The sequence below is a fragment of the Physeter macrocephalus genome, chromosome 6 (genome assembly GCF_002837175.3).
Source record: "Physeter macrocephalus isolate SW-GA chromosome 6, ASM283717v5, whole genome shotgun sequence".
Classification (NCBI taxonomy): domain Eukaryota; kingdom Metazoa; phylum Chordata; class Mammalia; order Artiodactyla; family Physeteridae; genus Physeter; species Physeter macrocephalus.
The window spans coordinates 45,451,276-45,475,469 of NC_041219.1; the positions used below are offsets into that span (position 1 = coordinate 45,451,276).

At 39.6% G+C, this 24,194-nt stretch overlaps 1 protein-coding gene across 3 annotated transcripts in view; it reads right to left on the minus strand.

Annotated features, from left to right (window-relative positions):
- Positions 1-24,194, minus strand: part of SLC25A17 (solute carrier family 25 member 17) — a 50,776-nt gene that overhangs the window by 3,147 nt on the left and 23,435 nt on the right. For 2 of the 3 annotated variants that reach the window (XM_007099924.4, XM_007099925.4), the window contains exons 2-8: positions 22,590-22,650; positions 19,198-19,264; positions 17,682-17,833; positions 7,753-7,869; positions 6,289-6,434; positions 6,105-6,200; positions 3,764-3,846 (exon numbers count right to left, since the gene is read on the minus strand). In XM_007099924.4, coding sequence (XP_007099986.2) covers positions 3,764-3,846; positions 6,105-6,200; positions 6,289-6,434; positions 7,753-7,869; positions 17,682-17,833; positions 19,198-19,264; positions 22,590-22,650 — 722 coding nt within the window. The remainder of the gene's footprint in view (positions 1-3,763; positions 3,847-6,104; positions 6,201-6,288; positions 6,435-7,752; positions 7,870-17,681; positions 17,834-19,197; positions 19,265-22,589; positions 22,651-24,194) is intronic. The other variant, XM_024127319.3, reaches the window with a different exon arrangement.

Genomic DNA, 24,194 nt, shown 5'->3' on the forward strand with positions numbered 1-24,194 from the left:
CTCCGGACGCACAGGCTCAGCAGCCATGGCTCACGGGCCCAGCCGCTCCGCGGCACGTGGGATCTTCCCGGACCGGGGCACGAACCCGCGTCCCCTGCATCGGCAGGCGGACTCTCAACCACTGCGCCACCAGGGAAGCTCTCATCTCTATTCTTTAATAAACTGGTAAACGTACGTGTTTCCCTTTCCCTGAGTTCTGTGAGCTGCTCTAGCAAACAATCATACCCAAGGCGGGAGGAGGTCATGGCAAACTCCAATTCGTAGCCAAGTCAGACAGAAGTTTTGTGTAACCTGGGGACCGACTACCTGTGACTGTCATCTGAAGTGAGGGTCAGCATCCTAGGACTGAGCCCTTCCTTAACCTGTGGGATCTAATGCTATCCCCGGGTACGCAGCACCAGAACGGAGTTAAATCACGGGACGCCCGGCTCGTATCACACAGAACTGCCTAGTGCGGGGAACGCCCCACGCAACGTCTGGTGACCGGAAGTGCCAGAAGTGAAGTGCTCTGTGTCAGTAGTAAAGGCAAGATACACAGTAGTGTCGATTTTCTTTACATCCACTCACATCAGAATCGCCAGGGTCTGTTTAGAAATGAAGAGTGCCAGGCCCCGCTCCAGAGGGGAGGCATGAATCTGTATTTTGATAACACTTCAGGTGTTCTTAATCAATCAAAAGTTTGGAGAGGCCTGGCATGGTATACTGCACTGTCCGATATGGCAGCTACTAGCCACACGTGGTCATTTAAATTTAAATAAAATTTAAAATTCAGTTTCTCAATTGTACTGGCAGTATTTCAAGTGCTTAACAGCCACACGTGGTTGGTGGCAACCCTACTGAACAGAACAGGTATTTCCATCATTGTAGAACGTTCTAGTGGATGAACATACATTCAATGGTTCCTGAGTGCTTACTGAGCGTATGAGTTTGAACATCTGGTTCTGCCTGCATCTGTCTGGTGTTGGGCAAGTCACTTTCTCTAAACCTGCTTCCCGATCTGTAAAAATGGGAATATAGTCACCCTTCCACACGCACAGGCTGAGTGAGAACCAAACAAGATGAAAGATGTAAAAACATGCTGAATTTCAAAACTATATAACTCTAAAGATTTCCTGTTGACACTACCTTCTTAACTTTCTTAACTACATCTTTCTTAACTCTCACAATGCTGGTAGAAATGGAAATGGGTATCATCTTTTTGGGTCAACATGGCAATACCTATCAAAATTCTGTATGTTCAAACTTCTTAAGTAATTCCACTTCAAGGAATTTTCTCTACAATTATAATAACTGAGGTATATAAAGCTAAATTTATGGACTATTCATTTGTCAATGTTTGTAAAGGCAAAAAACTGGAAACAAACTAAATATTTATCATAAGTGTATTGGTCAATAAATTATGGCATATTATGTAACAAAAAACGCAGTCATTTAAAAAAACTAGATAAATGTACAGATATTGATGTGAAGGATTGTTTGTACCGTTTTTACAAAAAGACAAGGTACAAAACAGTATTACCATATGATTCCATTTGTATAAAAATGAATACCCAAAATATATGTTTTATACAGTATTCTGGAAATACATGCACTTTTTGTTAACAGTGACTAACTCTTGGTAAAGAGATAGGAGAGAAAACACAGTAGGTGTGCACATATTTGTAGCTTTATTGAAGTTTAAATGACTTCAATTTGATGAGTTTTGACTGATGGGTACACCCATGAAACAATCACCACATTCAAGGTAGTGAACATATCAATGACCTGAAAAAGTATCCTTATATCCCTTTGCAGTCACTCTCCCTCCACCTACTCTGGCCCTAAGCAACCACTAATATGTTTTCTGTCACTGTAGATTATTTTCATTTTCAAAGTTTTATATAAGTGGAATCATACAGTATGAAATCTTTTTCATACTGACCTCTTTTACTCAGAAAAATTATTTTGAGATCCATCCACGTTTTTGCATGTATCAGTAATTACTTCTTTTTCCTCTCTGAATAGTATTCCACTGTATAGGTATACCACAACTTGTATCTACTCATCTGATGATGGACATTTGGGGTGTTTCCAGTTTTTGACGCTCACAAATAAAGCTGTCATTAACATTTATGCACAGGTCTTTGTGTAGACGCATTTCATTTGTCTTGGGTAAAGACCTTGAAGAGGAATGGCTGGGTCTATGGGAGGTGTATGTTTAGCTTTACCAGAAAATGCCAAATTGCGTTCCAAAGTGGTTGTGCCATTCTAAATTCCCACCAGCATAGGAAAGTTCTGGTCACTTCACATTCTTGCTAACACTTGGTATGGTCAGCATTTATTTTTTACTTTATACCAATTCTTTATCTTTGATTTTATTTTTTATCCCAAGTATATTCTATCTTTATAATAAATTTATTAAAAAATATCTTACATCTAGAAACAGTAATAAAGTTACAGCAGCTTTTGCTTCAAAGGTGCTGATCTTTTTGACTTCCCTAGGGGTCAGTTTCTTTAAATGAAAGGGGGAAATGACGACAGTACCTGCCTCATAGGACTGTTGTTAGGAGTAAGTGAGATTACCCAGGTAGAGCGTCTGGCTTAGTGTCTGCCACACAGCAAACACTCAACAGGGTTAGCTGCTCTCATCATCATCATCACTGTTGTCATCATTATGATGATAATTGTTGTAACTCCTCCTACTCTTCCCTCCCTTTCCGGCTATGACTGCTGCTCTCTAATAGCTGCTTATTTCTATCTATGAGAGGTCATAGGATAGGTCATCGATGGAGGACTACTCAGCAGAGTGGTCTCTAGATTAGATTACAGGAGGGCTCTCTCTCTTTTTAAAAATTATATGTTTCAGGTATACAGCATTATAATTTGACATCTGTATACACTACACAGTGATCACCACCACAAGTCCAGTAACCATCCATTACTGTACAGCTGACTCCTTTCACCCATTTTGCCCACCCTTGAACCCTCTTCCTCTCTGGTAACCACTAGTCTGTTCTGTGCATCTGTGAGTCTGTTTGTTTGTTTTTAGATTCCACATATGAGTGAAATCACGTTTGTCTTTCTCTGCCTGACTTACTTCATAATACCTTCAAGGTCCACCCATGTTGTTGCAAATGGCAGGATTTCATAGGAGGATTCCCTTTCTAAAGGAGTACTGAATCTTTGTAACTAACAAAGAATAAGGACCTAAACTTTTCCATAATTTCCAAAAATGCTGTCATATCTCACTTAGCCCCTAAAGTCAGAAATGTCTGAGCACAGCAGGCAAGGGAGAGGTTTCTAGGCTGCCACTGCCAAGGCAGAAGTGCAAGGTAAGCAAATCCAACCACTTCTTGGCAGAGAGGGCTGTTAAAAGAGAGGACAGACGGCTTCCCTGGTGGCACAGTGGTTAAGAATCCGCCTGCCAATGCAGGGGACACGGGTTCGAGCCCTGGTCCGGGAAGATCCCACATGCCGCAAAGCAACTAAGCCCGTGCTCCACAACTACTGAGCCTGCGTTCTGGAGCCTGTGAGCCACAACTACTGAGCCCGCGTGACACAACTACTGAAGCCCACACGCCTAGAGCCCGTGCTCCGCAACGAGAGAAGCCACCACAATGAGAAGCCTGTGCACCGTAACCAAGAGTAGCCCCCACTCACCGCAACTAGAGAAAGCCCGCGAGCAGCAAAGAAGACCCAACACAGACAAAAATAAATAAATAAAATAATTTTTTTTTTTTTTAATAAAAGAGAGGACAGAATGTGAACCATCTACAAAGCTCACCTTACTCGTTGGTGAAGAAGATAGAGAATGTTCCGAAGACTCCCCAGTGTTCTGTTTTCTGGGTTCAGTCTGTGATGTCCAAACTGGGGAAGAAGAAAAAAAGATAAATAATTACTGCTTGCTACCGCTTTCTTTATCTCAATTTGCGCTTGCAGAGGAAATTATGTTGGAGTAACATGTTACAGCATATGGTAATAAAAATATCCATTAGTATTTAGATTTTTTTTTGTGCGGTACGCAGGCCTCTTACTGCTGTGGCCCCTCCCTTCGTGGAGCACAGGCTCCGGACGCGTAGGCCCAGCAGCCATGGCTCACAGGCCCAGCCACTCCGTGGCACGTGGGACCCTCCCGGACCGGGGCACAAACCCGTGTCCCCTGCATCGGCAGGCGGACTCCCAACCACTACGCCACCAGGGAAGCCCAGTATTTAGATTTAATTAATCCTCTTATTTCAATGAAATATATAAAATATTTCAATGAAATAAGTGAAAATAAGAAATATTTTTTCAATGAAGCAAGCATGAGAATTTTCATTTTACAGAGAATCATGGGGAAAATTCTACCTCAAAAGAAAAAGCCGGGCTTCCCTGGGCCATGCCCATGATGAAGATTTAGATATTGATGGTATGGCTTCCAATCCTTTAAGAAGTTATGATAAACACTAATTAATTAGAATCTCTGCAATCTGAGCTCTTCACATTGTTTCTATTACAAGTGTCAAAATACACTTATTTGACTGCTACTGAATTTCTTTATATTAAGTACCAATTTAAAAATAGTACATTAGTAAAAATACTTTTAACAGAAGGGAATAATCTTTTTGAACTAAAATACTTTCACTTCCACCTTCATTTTACCCATCAGTAAGTCCTTTGAATTTTTTCTCCCAAACAGACCTTGAATCTCTCCTCCCTGCTACCACCATAGTCCAGGCCACCCTCACATCTTACCTGTATGACCGAAATAGCCTCCTAACCTGACAACCTCCTTTTCTCTTAGCCTTCTGACCAATTCACCACTGAAAAGTCACAGTAATCTTCTCGAATTGTAAATAAGATCACATTACTCTCCAGTCTAAAGCCCTGCAAAGGTTTCCCACTGCAGAGAGAATAAAATCTTGTCCTTACCTATAGGCTCCCTGCTCCTTTTCTAATCTCCTCCTGAGCCACCTCCAGCCACAATGGCCTCCTTTCAGTTCCTAGGATTCACCAAGCTCTCGGTACATCATGTTCCCTCTACCTGGAATGCTTTCTTCTGCTCTTTGCACAGCTGGATCCTTACCTTCCTTTAAGTTTTGATTTACATATGGCTCCTCAGAGGAGCCCATCTCCAATCATGCCACCTGAGAAGACCCCCACCATGCCCCTCTCCACTAAATCATAGAATGCTGTTCACTTCCTTTATAGCTCTTTCCTCAATTTGCAATTACCTATTTATTTTGCTTATTTACATGTTCATTCTCTCCTCCGTTACCTCCATAAGGGCAGGGACTATGGCTTTTTTTCACCGTGTGTACCCAGTTCCTCACACAGAGTGGGTGCTTAAAAAAATATTTCAGTGAATAAATAACTGAATGAATGAAAAGCTACAAATTTGAAAGTGCTTCAGAAAAGCTAAATCATTCATTCCTCCTGAATGAATCTCTGATTTTGTAAAGGATAATCCACCCTGGGCACCAAGCAAATCAACTTGAATGTGAAGTAAGCAAACTTATATTTTCCTGAGGTCTTTAAAGAACTTCTGGGACTTCCCTGGTGGCACAGTGGTTAAGAATCCGCCTGCTAATGCAGGGGAAACGGGTACGAGCCCTAGTCAGGGAAGATCCCACATGCCGTGGAGCAACTAAGCCCGTGCACCACAACTACTGAGCCTGCGCTCTAGAGCCCGCGAGACACAACTACTGAAGCCCACATGCGTAGAGCCCGTGCTCTGCAACGAGAAGCCGCTGCAATGAGAAGCCCGCGCGCTGCAACAACAAGTAGCCCCCGCTAACTGCAGCTAGACAAAGCCCACAAGCAGGAACGAAGACCCAACACAGCCATAAATAAATAAATAAATTATTTTAAATAAATAAATAAATAGATAAGAATAAAGAACGTCTTCCATATTTGGGTTTTCTGAGACAGCATGTTACCAAAGAAACCACAAATGTAAACTTCGTTCCAAACCAGATAGGAAACCAACTGACAGCCAGCCTGGTTAGCAAAATATCAAATAATGGAAAAAATGGATGAGGAATGCTCCGGACTACTGTATTGCTTTATTAACATTGCTTCAAACAGGGAAACCACGTATTTTAGAATGTTGTTTGACTAAATGCAGGGAGAACCCTGCCACTCACCCTCAGAATTGACTGTACTGTCTGCAGAGGATAGGTGACCGTGGTGGCAATTGCTTTGGCTATTGCACCAATGATGAACACGTCCAAAGAAGAAAGCTGGAAAGCAAAGGAAGAACAAACTGCATCAATCTAAACAGCAAGAAGGTGTCAGGGATTGTCTGCTGCTTTCAGAATCAGGGCTTACCTTCATTCGTTTCTTTAAAAGCTGCCGTTTTAAACCTTCATAGAACATGAATTGGATGGCAGGATTGAAGACCAACAGCAAGGAGGGAAATGTGCCATTCCATAAAGCCAGGATTCCTTCATCGCGAATGATCTGGTGAAAAGCATCTGAGCAAGAAATCAAGGACCTTTGATGACAATCCCCTAACTAGAGAAGACAATGTACCCAGAACACAAACCTGATTCTATCAGTATTCTATCATACTGATTCTATCAAGATTTCCTTCTTGCAATGACAAGTTAATCAGTTAACTAATTTTGAATAATCATCAGATACTGACCATCACCAAGTTATTGAGAGACCAATTTCACTCATAGGCAACCCTTCCTGACAAATCTGGGGTTAGCACGTCAAGTTTTCCTAAGTAATCATCACCACCACTGGGAACTCTGTACTACACAGAATTGTGAACTGATAGCCCATGTGTTTCACAACAAAGGTCAGTACAGAAAAAGATTAGAGGTGACTTCCCTGGTGGCGCAGTGATTGGGAATCTGCCTGCCCACGCAGGGGACATAGGTTCGAGCCCTAGTCCGGGAGGATCCCACATGCTGCGGCGCAACTAGGCCCGTGTACCACAGCTACTGAGCCTGCGCTCTGGAGCCCGCGTGCCACAGCTCTTGAAGCCCACGTGCCTGGAGCCCGTGCTCCACAACAAGAGAAGCCACCACAATGAGAAGCCCGCGTACCGCAACAACGAGTAGCCCCTGCTTGCTACAACTAGAGAAAGTCCATGCGCAGCAACGAAGACCCAATGCAGCCAAAATAAATAAATAAATAAATTTATAAAAAAAAGATTAGCTAGTTCTCTGGAGTCCATTTTATAGGATTGCTTTATAAGAAAACCACTGTTCTCATTACAAAGATGGAAGCATGGGAAAGGAGAACCTGGCAATGTAATACTATTAAAAAGCAGAAGCTCAAAGATATCAGATGCTAATCTGGTATCTTTATCTAAAGAAAACACTAGGGAAAAAAAGTAGCAGATTGCTCTTCAGAAATATTCATCCCCTCCCACCTATACTCCATGGGATATACTCCATGGGTATATTTCTCTACCCCTTATCTTGGGGCTTGGCCATTGGTTGTGCTTTGGCCAAGAGGATGTTAGCAGACAAAATGCAAACAGGGGCTTGAAATATGCTTGTATGATTGGGCATGTCCTCTTGTGCTTTTGCCATCACCAAGAGAAGAATATGCTCAGGTTGGTCCCAGGAAAAGGAAGAGAGACACATGGAGCTGAGACTCCTAGGCTGGAGTCAGCCTAGATGAGTCAAATCCCTGTCAATCCAGAGACACATGAGCTGAACAAATACTTACTGTTGGGCACTGAGATTTGAGGTTGTAGCATTATCATGGCGATAAATTCCAGATACAAAGAGAAAAGAAAATCTTTAAAAAGGAACTCACCCAAGAGACACTCACCAATAATACCACTGTAGTTGGTTGGTACAATGTCTTCATTCCTAAATTTTGCCCCTTGCAGCTTCAGTCTGGTGTTTACTACCCAGAGTGGAGTTGTTAGCAGCACATTCACCACTCCTTTAAAAAGAAAGGGGGAGAGACAAAGGGAAAGCAAAATGTAACCTTTTAAGCTTTGCTGTCTTATGGTAAAGCTACACACCAATGTTTCAGTTATACTTCTGCCACTGACCTACTAGGAGACCTAAGGTAAGGTGTCCCTTTGTGCCAGGGTACAACACAAGCCACTACTGTTAGAAGCAATTCAGAAGCCTTGCTGATAGCACAATGGCTGGTAGCAGTACTTCTCCACATGAAGAGAGTACTGAGTTTCCTCCATTTGTATAATAGGAGGCAATCTGTTTGTCAATTTATATAACCACCAAAGTAGCAATTTTGATATAGTTTTAAGCACAGTTTTTAAAAACAGCTTTAAGACAGGGAAGTGACTTGTTGATCACATGCTAAATAAGTCCATGACAATATCACATAAAACACACAATTTACAACTCTCACGTAAGTAGCTCACATGGTTTTAAGTGAGTATGGATCTAGTACAATAAGTGAGAGAAAGTGTGACATTTGAAAGTGCTTCAACAGGGACTGGAGGCTCACAGAAGACTTCTTCATCACTTGGGGAATTAGGACAGGCAGGCAGCAAGCAGTAGTTATGAATCATCACAAAAACACCTGAAACAGTTTCACAAGCATCATAATCCTTACAAGTTTAAGGATGGGGATCTTGGCCGCCCAAGGTGGCCTCAGAGTGGAACAATATAATGAGCCAGGTGCTTCTTTTTTGAAAACACATGATCCCAATTTAACACCACCTTGAGTTATTAAAATATTCCTCATCAGTCCTGAAATGATTAGAGAAAAATACCAGACAGACTTGTAACAAAGTGCCTGATACACAGTATATACTTTATAAATTTTGTTAAATAAATACTTAACAAGTAAACTAATGAGCAAACTCAGCAAACAATGGCATATCAAGCTATCTGGCTCTAGCCATACTCTGAAGAACCAAGAGGCACAATTATAAGGAAGAGAAATCTTCTTTTACTAAAAGCCATTTAAATACAACAGGATTAAGAATGTTTTGATTTAAGGAATCTCAAAACATACTATATATAGAAAACACCAAGGCTAAGCTTGGTGAAAACACCAGGAAATTCAAATTCTAAATATTCATTAGCTGAATGCAGTTGCAAAAGTAAGCTGTTTTGGCACCTCTCTCTTAGAAACATTGTGAGAACACATTTCTCAAAACAAAAGGCATTATCAAATAATTTTATGAGTTGTGTTTGTTTTATTTTTTTCACATAACACAAAGGAGTCATCTTTAGTTATGACTCAATACATTCATACATTGTCACTTGAGGCATTGATCATAATCTGAAAAAGTCTTAACTAGAGATTCTTGCTAGTCTCATTTTACAAAAGCACCAGTGCCCAAGAGGCCAAGATAGAAGACTATCAATACACGCCCATTTGCCCAGACTTTATAATGTATTTCTATTCAATATAATGTACACATCACTTAACCAAAAAAAATCAACAGCCAGAAAAATCAGACTAGAAAGTGCTACTGAGCAGTCTACCGCTTTTTTTTTTTTTTTTTTTAAGATAAAGACAGGAGAGCTCAGAACCAGAGATCACAAGCCTCTGTGGATACTGTAGACAGGCACAGTGTACATACCTTTCTAAACAAATGAAATAGGTTGCCCATTAAATAAATTCTTTGGAAATCAAAATTCCCTTCATGTTCTATTCAAGAGGTAGGCACACACAAAACATTTCAGAGGTAATGCAGCAAAGATTAAGATTTAGCCACTATTTAAAATTCTGCTTACATATCCCCATTATTAACACAGGCTGAAAGATGGAGAGGATTCTAAGGACATTGTCAAGTACAAAAATGCATCACATCATTTAAAGAAGAGAATATAAAGTCCGTGTAAGAACATTTTGTATTTCAAAGCTTTTTATCTGAGAAGTTCTTTAATCCTCTAAGCCAAAATAGATGGAGAGGTATTTTTTTAACCACTATCATTTTATGAGTTCTGGGAAAATACCTGAGGATCCAAACTTTACTAAAAACTTGCAACCTATATAATCAAGCAAAGGACAGCATTCCACGGAGGAAAAACAAGCTGCAAACGAACATGATGAGTGATTCTGACTCTGACTAAAGCACGATGGATATGGCTGCAGGATAGAGAAAGCTGTCTGATCATTTATGTGTAGAAAATTCTTCTGCCAGTTCCAAGCCATAGCTGTTACTTCAGCTCTAAGATGGGAATATTAATACCTTACCTACTTAAGAACAGGAAATTGTTTTTCTTCCAATTCAAGTGATTCTATTTTCTTTCTTCATAGAAAATCATTTATAAGAAAACAGAACCAAAATTAAAAGATGAAGAACAGTAACTGAACACACTCACTAAAATCACTCACTGATTCAAGGATAATTGAAACACAGCTATTTACTTCTGAAATATTAAAAACAAAGTTTTATTAGTAGTAAGTCTCCTGAGTTAAGGACAGAAAACAAAAATGGAGAATGCTAACTGGGTGCACTTCCGGGGAACACGTGCAATGACCACTGAGATAAGAAAATGGCAGATCAGGGTCATAAATCTAAGTGCTTGGCTCCTTACAAAGCAATGCAACTTGATACACTACAGGAACAAACCTGCCTTACCAGATTTAAGGCCTAAGGACAGGAAATTAATTTCAACTGTCACAACAGTGATAACACCATTGGCATTCGAAAAGAGTTATTGATAAAAATTCCAATTTCATAAAAATGGCAAGTATCATCTTCATTTAAGTTATCTGTAAGGTTCTGCTCTCAAATTCTTCCCCAGGGTATTAAGCTATTTGGGCTTTCTTCTGTGAAAATAAAATAAATAGTAATAACTCTCTAAGTTCCTAGAAGAAGTGGAGTAACAATAATACTGCTCCTAGTTCTCCCCGGCGATAATGAAACTCATTCCTACAGTGACTGTAACACAATGACAGGGTTCACAGCAGGAAGAGAAAAAGCTGTTTTAATTATTGTAAAAATGCGGTAAGCATTAAGATTTAAAAACATGTTATGAGGAGTTGAAAACTCGCAAAAGTGATTTCCAAGGAATTCCCTACCTTCAGAAAAAGAGAGGACCTATAATCGGAGAATCACAGAATTATAAAGGACTATAAAATTCATTTGATCAAGGGTCTCTCAACTGTGACACTATTGACATCTGGGGCTGGATAATTATAAGTTTGGGGCAGGGCAGGGGTGCAATTGTGTAGGATGTTTAGCAGTATCCCTGGCCTTCTACCACTAGATGCCAGTAGCATCCTCCAGTTGTGACAACCAAAAATGTCTCCAGACATGGTCATATGTTCCCTGTGGATCCACTGATCTAATCCAATCACCAGGTGATTATTCACTTTATTTTTGAAAATCTCAAAAGATAGGAATTCATTCTCACCCCAATAGCCTATTTTTTACAAGAGATGTTAGAAATTTTATTTTTACTGATATTAAATCTACCTTCTTAAAGCAACTGGAAACATATAAAACTAGCTAATAAGTGTTTTTTTATCTGAGGTATGAATTAGCAATTCTTAAATAACTTTATGTGTACCTTAGGATAAGTAAATGTTTATGACCTGCAAGTCAGTCATCCATGGTCTGCTCATCAAATACATATTGTGTGTCTAGTATGTGCTAAGTAGGTGCTGATGATACAGAAGTAAATAAAAAATGAAAATCCCTGCCCTTTTGAAGCTTATGTTCTAATGGTGTAAGACAGGATAAATGAGTAAAATATGTAGTATGTTAGAGGATAAGGTTAAGGAGAAAATTTAAGCAGAGAAGGGGGATAAAGTTTTGTGGGGTAGAAAGGGGCACCATTTTCAACAGTGTGGCGATTTAGGTAAAGACCTTAAAGGAGGTGAGGGAGTGAACCACGCAGTAACCAGGCAGAGGAAACAGCAGGTACACAGGCCCCTAGGCAGAAGCATGTCAGGAGTGTTCCTGGAGAAGAGGTCAGTGAGGCTTGCAGCGAGGTGAGTGAAGAGGACGGGTGGGCCAGGTGACACAGGGCTTTGTAGGACAAGGTAAGGACTCTGGCTTTTACTCTGAGTGAGAAAGGAAGCAATTGAAGTCCTTTAAACAGAGAAATAATACAATCTCACTTACGTTTTTTAAATTTAATTATTTATTTATTTTTGGCTGCGTTGGGTCTTCGTTGCGGCACGCGGGCTTTCTCTAGTTGCGGTGAGCGGGGGCTACTCTTTGTTGCGGTGCGCCGGCTTCTCACTGCAGTGGCTTCTCTTGTTGTGGAGCACGGGCTCTAGGCGCATGGGCTTCAGTAGTTGTGGCACGCGGGCTCAGTAGTTGTGGCTCGCAGGCTCTAGAGCGCAGGCTCAGTAGTTGTGGCGCACGGGCTTAGTTGCTCCGCGGCATGTGGGATCTTCCCGGACCAGGGCTCGAACCCGCGTCCCCTGCATTGGCAGGTGGATTCTTAACCACTGCGCCACCAGGGAAGCCCTCACTTATGTTTTAACATGATCACAATGGCTGCTGTGTTGAATACATATTGAAGGGGACAAAGGAGGAAGCAGGACATCAGTTAGGAGGCTTTGAAGATAATCCTGGCAAGACTTAGTGGTGGTTTGGACACAGGTGGTAGTGCGGGAAGGGGCTGAATTCTAGAAACCATATGAAGAAACAGGCAATTGGATTTGCTCACAGACTGGAGGCGAGGTCAAAGAGAAAGAGGATGAATTCAAGACTTTTGGTAGGGCAACTAGTAAAATGATGAAGATTACAGGAGGAGTGGTCCTTTAAATTGAATTCATTCATTCAACATTTAATCAGCACCTTCTCTGTATCAGGCACTGGGGATACAGAGATTTAAAAAAATGTAGTCTCTGCCCTTAAGGAGTTCACTGTCTAGTAAAAGATAAAGACAAATATGCAGACTATTGTTATCTAGCAGAGTAAGCACTGAGACAGAGGTACACACAGAGCTGGAGCACAGAGGGTAGGCACCTAACCCAGAATAAAACTTGGGGGTGGTGGACATGAGAAACAGGGTAGGCTTCCTGAAGAGGAGGTGGCTTCAGATGAGAATAAAGGATGACTAGGAGTTAATAAGATAAAAAAAGCAGTAAGGCTGCTTCAGACTGACAACAGCAGCTGTAGAGGAATGAAGTTACTAAGGGCTCGGTCTATTCAAGGAATCACAGTTTGGCACAGGAGAACAGGAATAGAAAAGACCAAGAGAAGGAGGTAAGCAGTATTACAGCAGATCTCGTATGTTAGGCTCTTATCCTGCACGTGTACGAGGGGGGCCTTTTCTGCTGAGGGCGCCGCCACTCCATCCTACATGCAAGCGGCAGACACTGAAGGGTTTGAAGCTGGGCACAACATAATCAGATTCGGATATTAGAATAGCAGTTCTCAATCATTTCTCTGACAAGACATGTAACAGACGATGTTCACAATCAACACAGACCCACGGGTTCTCCCTGTACGTCAAGCGTAATTCCATTCTTTTCTCACGCTCTCAAGAAAACATTTCAGAATGTAAGTGAATTAGAATGATATTAATACAGTGGGATCTCTTTTAACCAGTTCCATATAATGGACTCACCAGATAAACCTGTGTTCCTCTTTCCCTTTACAACACACTGACAGATGCCACAGCACGCTGACACCTGCGGCCAGCAGGCTACTCCCTAGTGTACCCGTGCTCTTCTACTTCCATCCCACAGGGGTTTAGGCTTACCAGGAGTGATTTATGTCTTTTCTCAAACCTGCTTATGTCGGTCATATCTGTTACAGTAGGCAAAGCATTTACAGGTATGGGTTATACAAGAAAAAAAGTACAAAACTTCCATCAGTGAGTGGATATGCCTTGGCCATACAAAATATTGGAGAAGTATATATTCACATATCTTAGGTTAAAATAAAATACTTAAGGCATGTAGGCTATTTATGATAGTCCCTACTTCCATTGCCTTTTTAAAACTAACTGCCCTACCATACCAGTCTAGCTGTTTTAGGTATGGGAGGATCTATTGTAACTATAAAGTGCATAAGAGTTAGAAAGAAAATGAGCAGAGCACAGTGAGAGAGAATAACAAGGGGTTGTGTGTACCTAGTAGATAATGGGATGCCAGATACAGCAAACAAACAACTTTGGACACCTAAAAAGGAGAAGACTTAATCATATATTCCATAAACTAGTAGTTTCATGGGAAGTTACATGAGTTAGTCTCTGACAGTGAGTCATAACCTTTTAAATGTAAATACATATGAACCACAGTTATCTAAAAAGTATTAAGGGACTTCCCTGGCGGTCCAGTGGATAAGACTCCGCACTCCCAATTCAGGGGACACGGGTTTGATCCCTTGTCGGGGAACTAAGATCCTGCATGCCACATGCCACACGGCGCGGGCAAAAAAAAAAAAAAAAAAAAAGTATTAAAATCAAGGTATTACCAATACTTGGTCTCAAGTATAAAAGATCATACCAGATTGCCATTTGTTGCAATTATGGAAAAAAGAAGATTCCTCCTCTACAGGTTGGATCTATTCTGATATTTTTTCAAGTGAACAAATCTCAAACTTGAGTTCTTTGAATTATGACACTGTTTGAAACCCATTCTTCTAGAAAGGCTACTTGAAGCAGAACTATGCAAAGTATGTTAATGAGAAAGACTTGAGAGGCAAAGAGATCAGAACAGAGCAATGGTCCAAGTGAGAGATGATGGCACTTGATTTTGGGAAATGGCTATGGACATGGAGACGAGGGAATGGCTTCAAGAGATATTTAAGAGACAGACTGATGGTTCATGAAGGCCAGGCAGACATGGAGGGTAAGAGAGCACCCTCTATGAAGACTTCCAGATTTCTATCCTGAGTTACCTACCTACAAGTATTCATTTATTACCCCAGAAAATGAAACCCTGTGTGTTATACTCTTTATGTGAAAGTTGGTCTGGCGGGGGTTGGGGGTGAGGGTGGTCAAAAGGCACAAACTTCCAGTTATAAAATAAGTCAGTCATGGGGATGTGATGTACAGAAGGTGACTATACTTAATAATACTGAACTGCATATTTGAAAGTTGCTGAGAGTCGATCTTAAAAGTTCTCACCACAAGAAAAGAAAAAAAATTGTAAATATCTGTGATGACGGATGTTAACCAGACTTCTTGTGGTGATCATTTCACATTATACACAAATATTGAATCATTATGTCGTATACCTGAAACTAATAGAATATTATGTCAATTATATCTCAATTAAAAAAAAAAAGTTGGTCCAAGTGAAAGTTCATTATATCAAAATCAACTTGAGACTAAAATGAGTATTAAGCATAAGAAAGGCTCAGAGACCAAATAAAAAAACAGCAGTGGTCTCATATAGGTGAAGAGGAAAAATTGGGGGCCATGAATGCTCCTGGCCTGGTAACTATTTTTCAATCAAATCATTTTCATTTCAAAGAGACATTTACATTATTCAACTGTGTGGCTCCCAAATCAGTAATTTTTCAAAGAATATATCAATAAGTGAGTCCACAAAATACTAACACTAACCATGCAACATTTAAATAAATTAATTTAGATACAGACTAGATAAACACAAAAAACCCATAAACATTCACAATATCAGGTTAATGGCTCCTTAGCGCTTCTGAAGTCTCAGATGACAAGGATCCAAAGCCTTCTAAAATTGGGCTCCTATTCAACTCTCCAACTTTATTGCTCATGTTCCTACACTCACTTCACTCACTCACAAAATTAGAGAACTCACTGTTCTAAATGCAGTCCTGTATTCTCTCAGTTTGCTACCATTCTCTCCATACAGAAACCATCACCACTTATCTCCAGGTGTTACTAATTATGCCAAGGCTCAGCTCAAGAGGCACTGCTTCCTATAAGGAGATACCTCCCAGCCAAAAGTGACCTTTCTCCTATGAACCCCTAAGGTACTAACGACTATGGTGATACTGACTACACTGGGCTGTGCACTAAAAACTCTTTGTCACATCTGACTAAATGCTTTCACACTCACAGTGGGCTTCATGAGTGTGTAACCTGTCTTGTGCTTGGTTTAATGCTTTAGTGTCAACCATCTTGAAATGCTTAATAAATTGTGAACAAGGAGTCCTGCATTTTCATTTTATACTGGACCCTGAAAATTATGTAGCTAGTCCTGTTCATGTTAAACATTGCATGCAATCCTCAGTCCAAAAAAACAAAACAAACAAACAAACAAAAACCCCCAAAAAACCCCCAGAAAGTAAGCAGGAAAGGTATTGTAATCTTCATTTTTTTAAAAAAAGAGACCTATGTCCATAAATTCTGGGTACAGGCTGCTAAACAGGGATAACTGACCCTCCTCTCTGGATTAAGAAGATAAAAATAAGCCAAGTCAGCTCAAAAATAAAACTTTGTGTATATGGTCAACTGATCTTCACAAGGGTGCCAAGACCATTCAGAGGGGGAAAGGACAGTCTAGTCACATCAACAAATGGTATTAGGAAAACTGGATTTCCACATACAAAAGAATGAAGTTGGATCCTTATCTTACGTCACACACAGAAATTAACTCTAAATGGATTAAAGACCTAAAACTATACAACTCCTAGATGAAAACATAGGAGGAAAGCTTTCATGGCATTAAACTCAGCATGATTTCTTGGACATGACACCAAAAGCACAGGCAAAAAAGGAAAAATATGCAAATGGCACAATATCAAACTTAAAAACTTTTGAGCATCAAAGGACATATCAACAGAGTGAAAGGCAACCTGCAGAATGGGAGAAAATATGTGCAATCATATATCTGATAAGGGACTAATATCCAGAATACATAAAGAAAACTTATAGTGCAACGACAACAAAAAATCAAATAACTCAAAAAATGGGCAAAAGATTTGAATAGACATTTCTCCAAAGATGCTCAACATCATAGGAAAAGATGCTCAACATCACTAATCATCAGAGAAATGCAAATCAAAACCACAGTGAATGATCACTTCGCCCTCATTAGGATGGCTACTATAGAAAACAAGTGTTGGTAAGGATGTGGAGAACCTGGAACCAACTGCTGGTGGGATTTTGAAATAGTGCAACCAGTGTGGAAAACAGTACGGTAGTTCCTCTCAAAATTAAAAAAAGAACTACCATATGATCCAGCAATCTCACTTCTGGGAATATATCCAAAGGAATTGAAAGCAGGGACTCAAAGAGCTATTCATACAACCCATGTTCATAGCAGCAACTATTCACAGTAACCAGAAGGTGGAAACAACTCAAATGTCCATCAATAAATGAATGGATAAACAAAATGTGGTATATACATACAATAGAATATCATTCACCCTTAAAAAACCAGGAAATCCTGTTACATCCTACAATATGAATGAACCTTGAGTACATATTATGTTGAATGAAATAAACCAGTCACAAAAAGACAAATACTGCATGATTCCACTTATATGAGGCATCTAAAGTAGTCACATTCATAGAAACAGAAAGTAGAACTGTGGTTACCAGGAGCTGGGGGGGAGGGTGGAAAGGGGAGTTGTTATTTAGTGGGTACAGAACTTCTCATTTATAAAATGAAAATGCTCTGGAGATCTGTTTCACAATAATGTAAGTAAACCTACTACTGAAATGTACACTTAAAAATTGTTAAGATGGTAAATTTTATGTTATGCGTTTTTACTGCACACACACACAACACACACAGAGTCAAGCCAGAAAACTAATTACATTCTTTGTAGCATTACTTTGTGTTAAAATAACCTCTCGGGGTATATGGACCACAATATAAACAACAAAATATAAAAATATCTTATATTCAGAAAACTTAGTTACCTGCAACAAATCCAACTACCAGATCTTTTCCAGTAGTAGAATGTTGACCTTTGACCCAGACTGCTTTGAGGCTATTAAAAGTGTAGAAATAGACAAAATTGGAGCAGCAGAGACTGGAGATAACTGGAAACCACCCTCGATATGGTGCCAGGCTAGGGGAAGAACATAATAAGCAAAGTAAAAATCCTGAACAAAAGGCACTAGAAATGAGAGTCCTAGAAAAGGCTGATCATCATTCACATATTCTCAAAGTTCACTCCTACGCTACAATGTACTCCAAACTGCACACGTATTCTACATTCTGAGGATGCCCAAACCAAGAAATCTTTTCTAGCATTAATGATACCAAAGAAACAACATACATTCTATGACTGAATTACTGATTTCCCCCCTCGATTTCCTTTAGTAAATTACTATGTAAAATTAAAGACAATTTCCTCATGGCTGTTAGTTAATATAGCATCATTCACATTTTATTACAGGGCAAGAACATTTAAAATGAAGTAAATATAGACGTGCAAAAAAAAAAAAAAATGAGGGGGCATGTTATAAGGGCGCAGGAACCAGACTGAAGGAGCTCACACTGGCCACACCTGGGACAATTTGAGCACCAAAATAATTAAGTAATTAATTGTAAACCATTGAATTTCTGAGTCTTTATAATACTACTAAATTAAGTATTTCCTCATAGACTGCTTATAGTTGCAAAAGAGGAAAAATAAAATTATTCATTGCTAACTTGAATCTAAGAAATCATAATTAACCAATGAAGGGCAAGTGGATAATATGTGACTCCATGTGACATCCTGAGGAGGACACAGTTTCACCTATACATTATTCTGGCCAAGAATGCATAGACTCAATCTAATCATGAAGAAACATGAGGCAAATTTAAAGTGAGAAAAATTTTATTTAAGGAAAAATAAGGGGAGAAGGTCCACATCTTTGAAAATGTCAGTCATAGGGGTAAGGGGCTTTGATGTATGGTATGTAACTTACTCTCAAATTAGTTCTGAAAAAATCTGTGTGTGGTGCGTGTATGTGTCTGTGTAGTAAAGAAAGAAGGAGGGAGTGGGGAAGGGAGGGAGAAAGCATGAGCACAAACGGAAGAGTGTTAACAACAGGTCGATCTGGTTAAAACACATACTGGTATTCTTTGTACTATTTTAGTTTTGCAACTTTTTGTAAATTTGAAATTATTTCCAAATAAAAAGTTTTTTAAAAGGTACACAGGTCTGAATGCATCTGATAGGAATGAGCTGAACAGCTATTACCTTCTTCAGTTTATTATTCATTGGTTTCATGTAAGACTCCATGATCGAGAATCAAAATGGTCAACCACAGAACTTTAAGGAAATGAAAACAACTATGTATTTACTTACAAGTCAGGCAATTACACATTCACAACACTGTGAGGCTTTGAGAATGGATAGAAAGTGAGTGTAGGTATGATGGACGCCCAGGAATCTCCTAATGAGCTGCTCTACCTAACAAAGATGAACAAGGTAGTACTCACAGGCCTTCTTCTTTAATGATCTCCAGGAGCACCATGTGTGTCGTTTTGGACTTTCTTTTCTCATCAACTACAAGACCAAAGAGTACATGTTTAAACTAAATCCTCTGAGAATTGTTATCTTCAGCATCAGCAAGTTTCACTGAAATGCCATTTACCTCACCTGAGCAGTCTCTCACCCTATTCTTTGAGCTCCCTAGTTTGCCTCAGAACTCAATGTTCCTCCTGTGTTCCCATGTGCAAAATGTCCTACTACTGATTCCATGGTTTCATCTGTTATTCACGAACCATAAAGCGTTTTAATTCAATACCTAATTTCCAAAGTAAAAGATGTAACGGGAGAAATTTATTTCTTATATTTCATAGGGCTCTCTAGGTTTTTTTTCAAAGTTATATATTCTCCTTTTTATCTTAATATCTTATAAAGTAGAGAGGAAATAAATTACCATTTCCCTTTCAGAGAAGAGGTTACAGACACAAAGCTATGAAGGACACATGTAGTTGGCAGCAGAGCCAGGATTAAAATTCAAGTTTGCAAAGTTTTAACCTTGTGCTCTGTTTCCTAATCTAAAAAAATAAAAGGTCTCAAAAAGATGGGAACTCTGCTTTTCTTGGAATTCTAAATGGAAACAAAACCTACCTTAATTAACTTCAAATTTCCTACCCACATCTGAAGACTATTTTGAAAACATAAAAATAGGAAAATGAACCGATTTCTTAAGAATTAAAATTGGTACCTGTATGGCTCATGGGATGGCAAATTAGGAAACCCCTGTACAAGGCAATCTAACAATAACTATCAAAATTACAAACATTTGCCCTTTGATCAAACAATCCCACTTCTGGGACTTTATCTCATAGAACTTACAGAAACAAATTAGCATATGGGGACTTCCCTGGTGGCGCAGTGGTTAAGAATCCGCCTGCCAATGCAGGGGACGCGGGTTTGAGCCCTGGTCCAGGAAGACCCCCACATGATGTGGAGCAACTAAGCCCGTGCGCCACAACTACTGAGCCTGCACTCTAGAGCCCACGAGCCACAACTACTGAGCCTGCGTGCCACAACCACTGAAGCCTGCGTGCCTAGCACCCGTGCTCTGCAACGAGAAGCCACCGCAATGAGAAGCCCATGCACCGCAATGAAGAGTAGCCCCCACTTGCCACAACTAGAGAAAGCCTGCACGCAGCAACGAAGACCCAACGCAGCCAAAAATAAATAAATAAATAAATTTAATTTATTTTTTAAAAAATCTAGAAACAATAAATGCTGGAGAGGGTGTGGAGAAAAGGCACTGCACTATTGGTGGGAATGTAAATTGATACAGCCACTCTGGAGAACAGTATGGAGGTTCCTTAAAAAACTAAAAATAGAACTGCCATATGACCCAGCAATTCCACTACTGGGCATATACCCTGAGAAAACCATAATTCAAAAAGATACATGTACCACAATATTCATTGCAGCACTATTTACAGTAGCCAGGACATGGAAACAGCCTAAATGTCCATCGACAGATGAATGGATAAAGAAAGTGTGGCACATATATATACAATGGAATATTACTCAGCCATAAAAAGGAATGAAATAGAGTTATTTGTAATGAGGTGGATGGACCTAGAGTCTGTTATACAGAGTGAAGTAAGTCAGAAAGAGAAAACAAATACCGTATGCTAACACACATATATGGAATCTAAAAAAACGGTACTGATGAACCTAGTGGCAGGGCAGGAATAAAGACGCAGAGGTAGAGAACGGACTTGAGGACACGGGGAGGAAGGGGAAGCTGGGACGAAGTGAGAGAGTAGCATTGACATATATACACTACCAAATGCAAAATGGACGGCTAGTGGGAAGCTGCTGCATAGCACAGGGAGATCAGCTCGATGCTTTGTGACAACCTAGAGGGGTGAGAGAGGGAGGGTGGGAGGGAGTCTCAAGAGGGAGGGGATATGGGGATATATGTATACATATAGCTGATTCACTTTGTTATACAGCAGAAACTAACAAACATCGTAAAGCAATTATACTCCAATAAAGATATTTTTTAAATGCTGTTAAGTGAAAAATGCAAGATATGGAACAGTGTGAAAAGTATGCTTTTTGAGTAATAAAGAGAAGAAATTGAGAATATATATTATTTGCTTATTTTTCTACATAAAGAAACTCTCAGGGCTCCTTGAGAGACTAATAGAGACATTATCTACAGGGGAGAGAAAAGGAGACAGTTTGGAGTGAGATTTTTCACTGTACTGCCTATCTTTTTATGTACTTTTTTTTTTTTTTTTGCGGTACGCGGGCCTCTCACTTCTGTGGCCTCTCCTGTTGCGGAGCAGAGGCTCCGGACGCGCAGGCTCAGCGGCCATGGCTCACGGGCCCAGCCGCTCGGCGGCATGTGGGATCTTCCCGGACCGAAGAAATTGAGAATATATATTATTTGCTTATTTTTCTACATAAAGAAACTCTCAGGGCTCCTTGAGAGACTAATAGAGACATTATCTACAGGGGAGAGAAAAGGAGACAGTTTGGAGTGAGATTTTTCACTGTACTGCCTATCTTTTTATGTACTTTTTTTTTTTTTTTTTGCGGTACGCGGGCCTCTCACTTCTGTGGCCTCTCCTGTTGCGGAGCAGAGGCTCCGGACGCGCAGGCTCAGCGGCCATGGCTCACGGGCCCAGCCGCTCGGCGGCATGTGGGATCTTCCCGGACCGGGGCACGAACCTGTGTCCCCTGCATCGGCAGGTGGACTCTCAACCACTGTGCCACCAGGGAAGCCCTGTATTTTGGTTTTTGAGTCATATAAAATTATTACCTTTCCAAAATCTCTAAAATTAATTAAAAATAGCAGTCATGAAGGATTTTAATATAGTAATTAGTTTATTCAAAGCTAATCTTACTCTTCTCTCTTCATCTAAGTTCTGGCATAGGTTTATAATTTCAAGTTGAAAAATACTGAGGAAAGAACAAGCAGGAATTACAGAAAGTTGCATGGCCCTATAAAGTGAAAGAGGGAGACTAGGACTGCGTGCCTACGTGAGCAGTGACAATGGTATTTGGCTCCACCATGTTTCCTATTCTGTTCTCTTTCCAGAAAATCTATCCCCAGGAAAAAAAAAATCTCTACATTGTGCCTTTCAAAAGTTGTATTGTTTATTAGAATGAACTGTAATGATTCAAAATTACTAATGCAAGCCCACTCAGGTCTCTCAGATTAGAAAATGGCTGAGGCTATGACTCATTCACAAACATCAAAAATAAAAGTATTTAAAGTTAGTGAAAATGGACAACAGAATTCTAATGAAACGGGAAATCCTATGTTAACTTAGAACTTAGCAGAGAAGTATGTTTGCTTCCTGATACCAAATGAACAGGAATATGATGACAATAAGATACTTACCTTGAAGTCGAAGTCGAGCTGTATCCAAGGGAAAAAATACTGTCATTGCTGTCATGCTTCCCTGAAAAGTTTGAAAAGCCTTTAGCCATTACAGTATCACAAAAATAATGAGCCACAACTTTTAAATGAACAAAAGTTCATTATTATCAATGGGTCAGATCAAATTTTCAGTGAACAAATATACAGAATATTTTTATCTATTGGGATCATTAGTGTTCAAACTTCTGTAGTTACATACTTGAACAGACATATTTAATTTTCCAGAAGAAATCTCTTTCTCTCTGATATTGAAAAAGAAAATGTAGTGGGTCCCTGGAGATGACAAACTTAGGGATTTACAACCTAGGACACATGTCAAAGACAGCAGGTAAATGGATTTTTAACCTTTTACTGGTCAGTTACTGCTCCTATGCTCTCCTCTGATACCCCTAGAAACCAAAAAATCTAGTGATCAAACAGATATGTATTTCTATACTCTCTGCTCAATCAATATATTCACCACAAAGTAAAAGGGGTTTAAGAATCATATTGTTCTTTAAAATAGTTCTGTTTGCTTGTGTTTTAAAAAAGAGGGACAATATCTTTGCTAAAAATTCTATAAATAATTTATCCAAGATAACAATACAAAAATTATCACTGGAAAAAAAAAGAAGCCAACAACCAGTCTTTTCATTCATAAGGCTCTATGACAGATAGAAACCACAAGTATATAGTTAGGGATAAAATTATATGCATGATATGTCCAGGTGGGTTTATGGTTCTCAACCTAGATGCAGGCCCAGTGGTATATATTCTCAGGCATAAGGTCAAGTTTTAAGCTACTGATAGAATAACAGTAACATACATATTTTTATCATGATAACAATGGGAAACTAGGTCAACTTCATAGATAAGAACAAAAATGTGCTAGGTCTCTTATCAATTTAAATAGATCAGCCTGTTTGACAAGGGAGAACACTGTATTGTCGTATTAGTTACTCTTTGAAACTCAGATTAAATGTTACCACCCCTACCCATCAGGTTCCTCTGTGTTCCCACAACACTTGTTTATACGTCTCTTAGAGCACTCATATTGCAGTGAAACCTAACTCTTCCACCGGATTGTAAGAATATCCATTTATCTCTTGGTATACCATAGATTCTTAAATAAATGTTTATTAAATTCACTCTACTTTCAGTTATTTATACAATTTAGATGGCTCCCACATAAATGATCTTTCCTAGTAAGAACTAGATAATACTTAATATTTCAAGAAACACTGGATCTGTAAAGGTTTACAGTCTACAAATCTATTCTTCCGGCATCCTTGCTCACCTTACAGGCAATTTCCAAGAAAAATGGGGGCTGGAAAGCTGGAGAACGCTTATCAAGGTTATTAAGGGCTTTACTTCCTATCACGTGGTACTAGTACATCTATGCAGAAAAGTCCTGCCTGGAAACTACTTTTTCATACAATTGGATCACCTCCATTCCTCTTCTCTGTCAGCTTTAAATAGACACCTGAAGTTTCCTAACTTAGAAGACCCTGCCCTACCTACCTTGAAATCTTAAAGCACATTTTACAACAAGATAAAGAGAACAGTCTGTCCAAAGAGCTCAAAGGT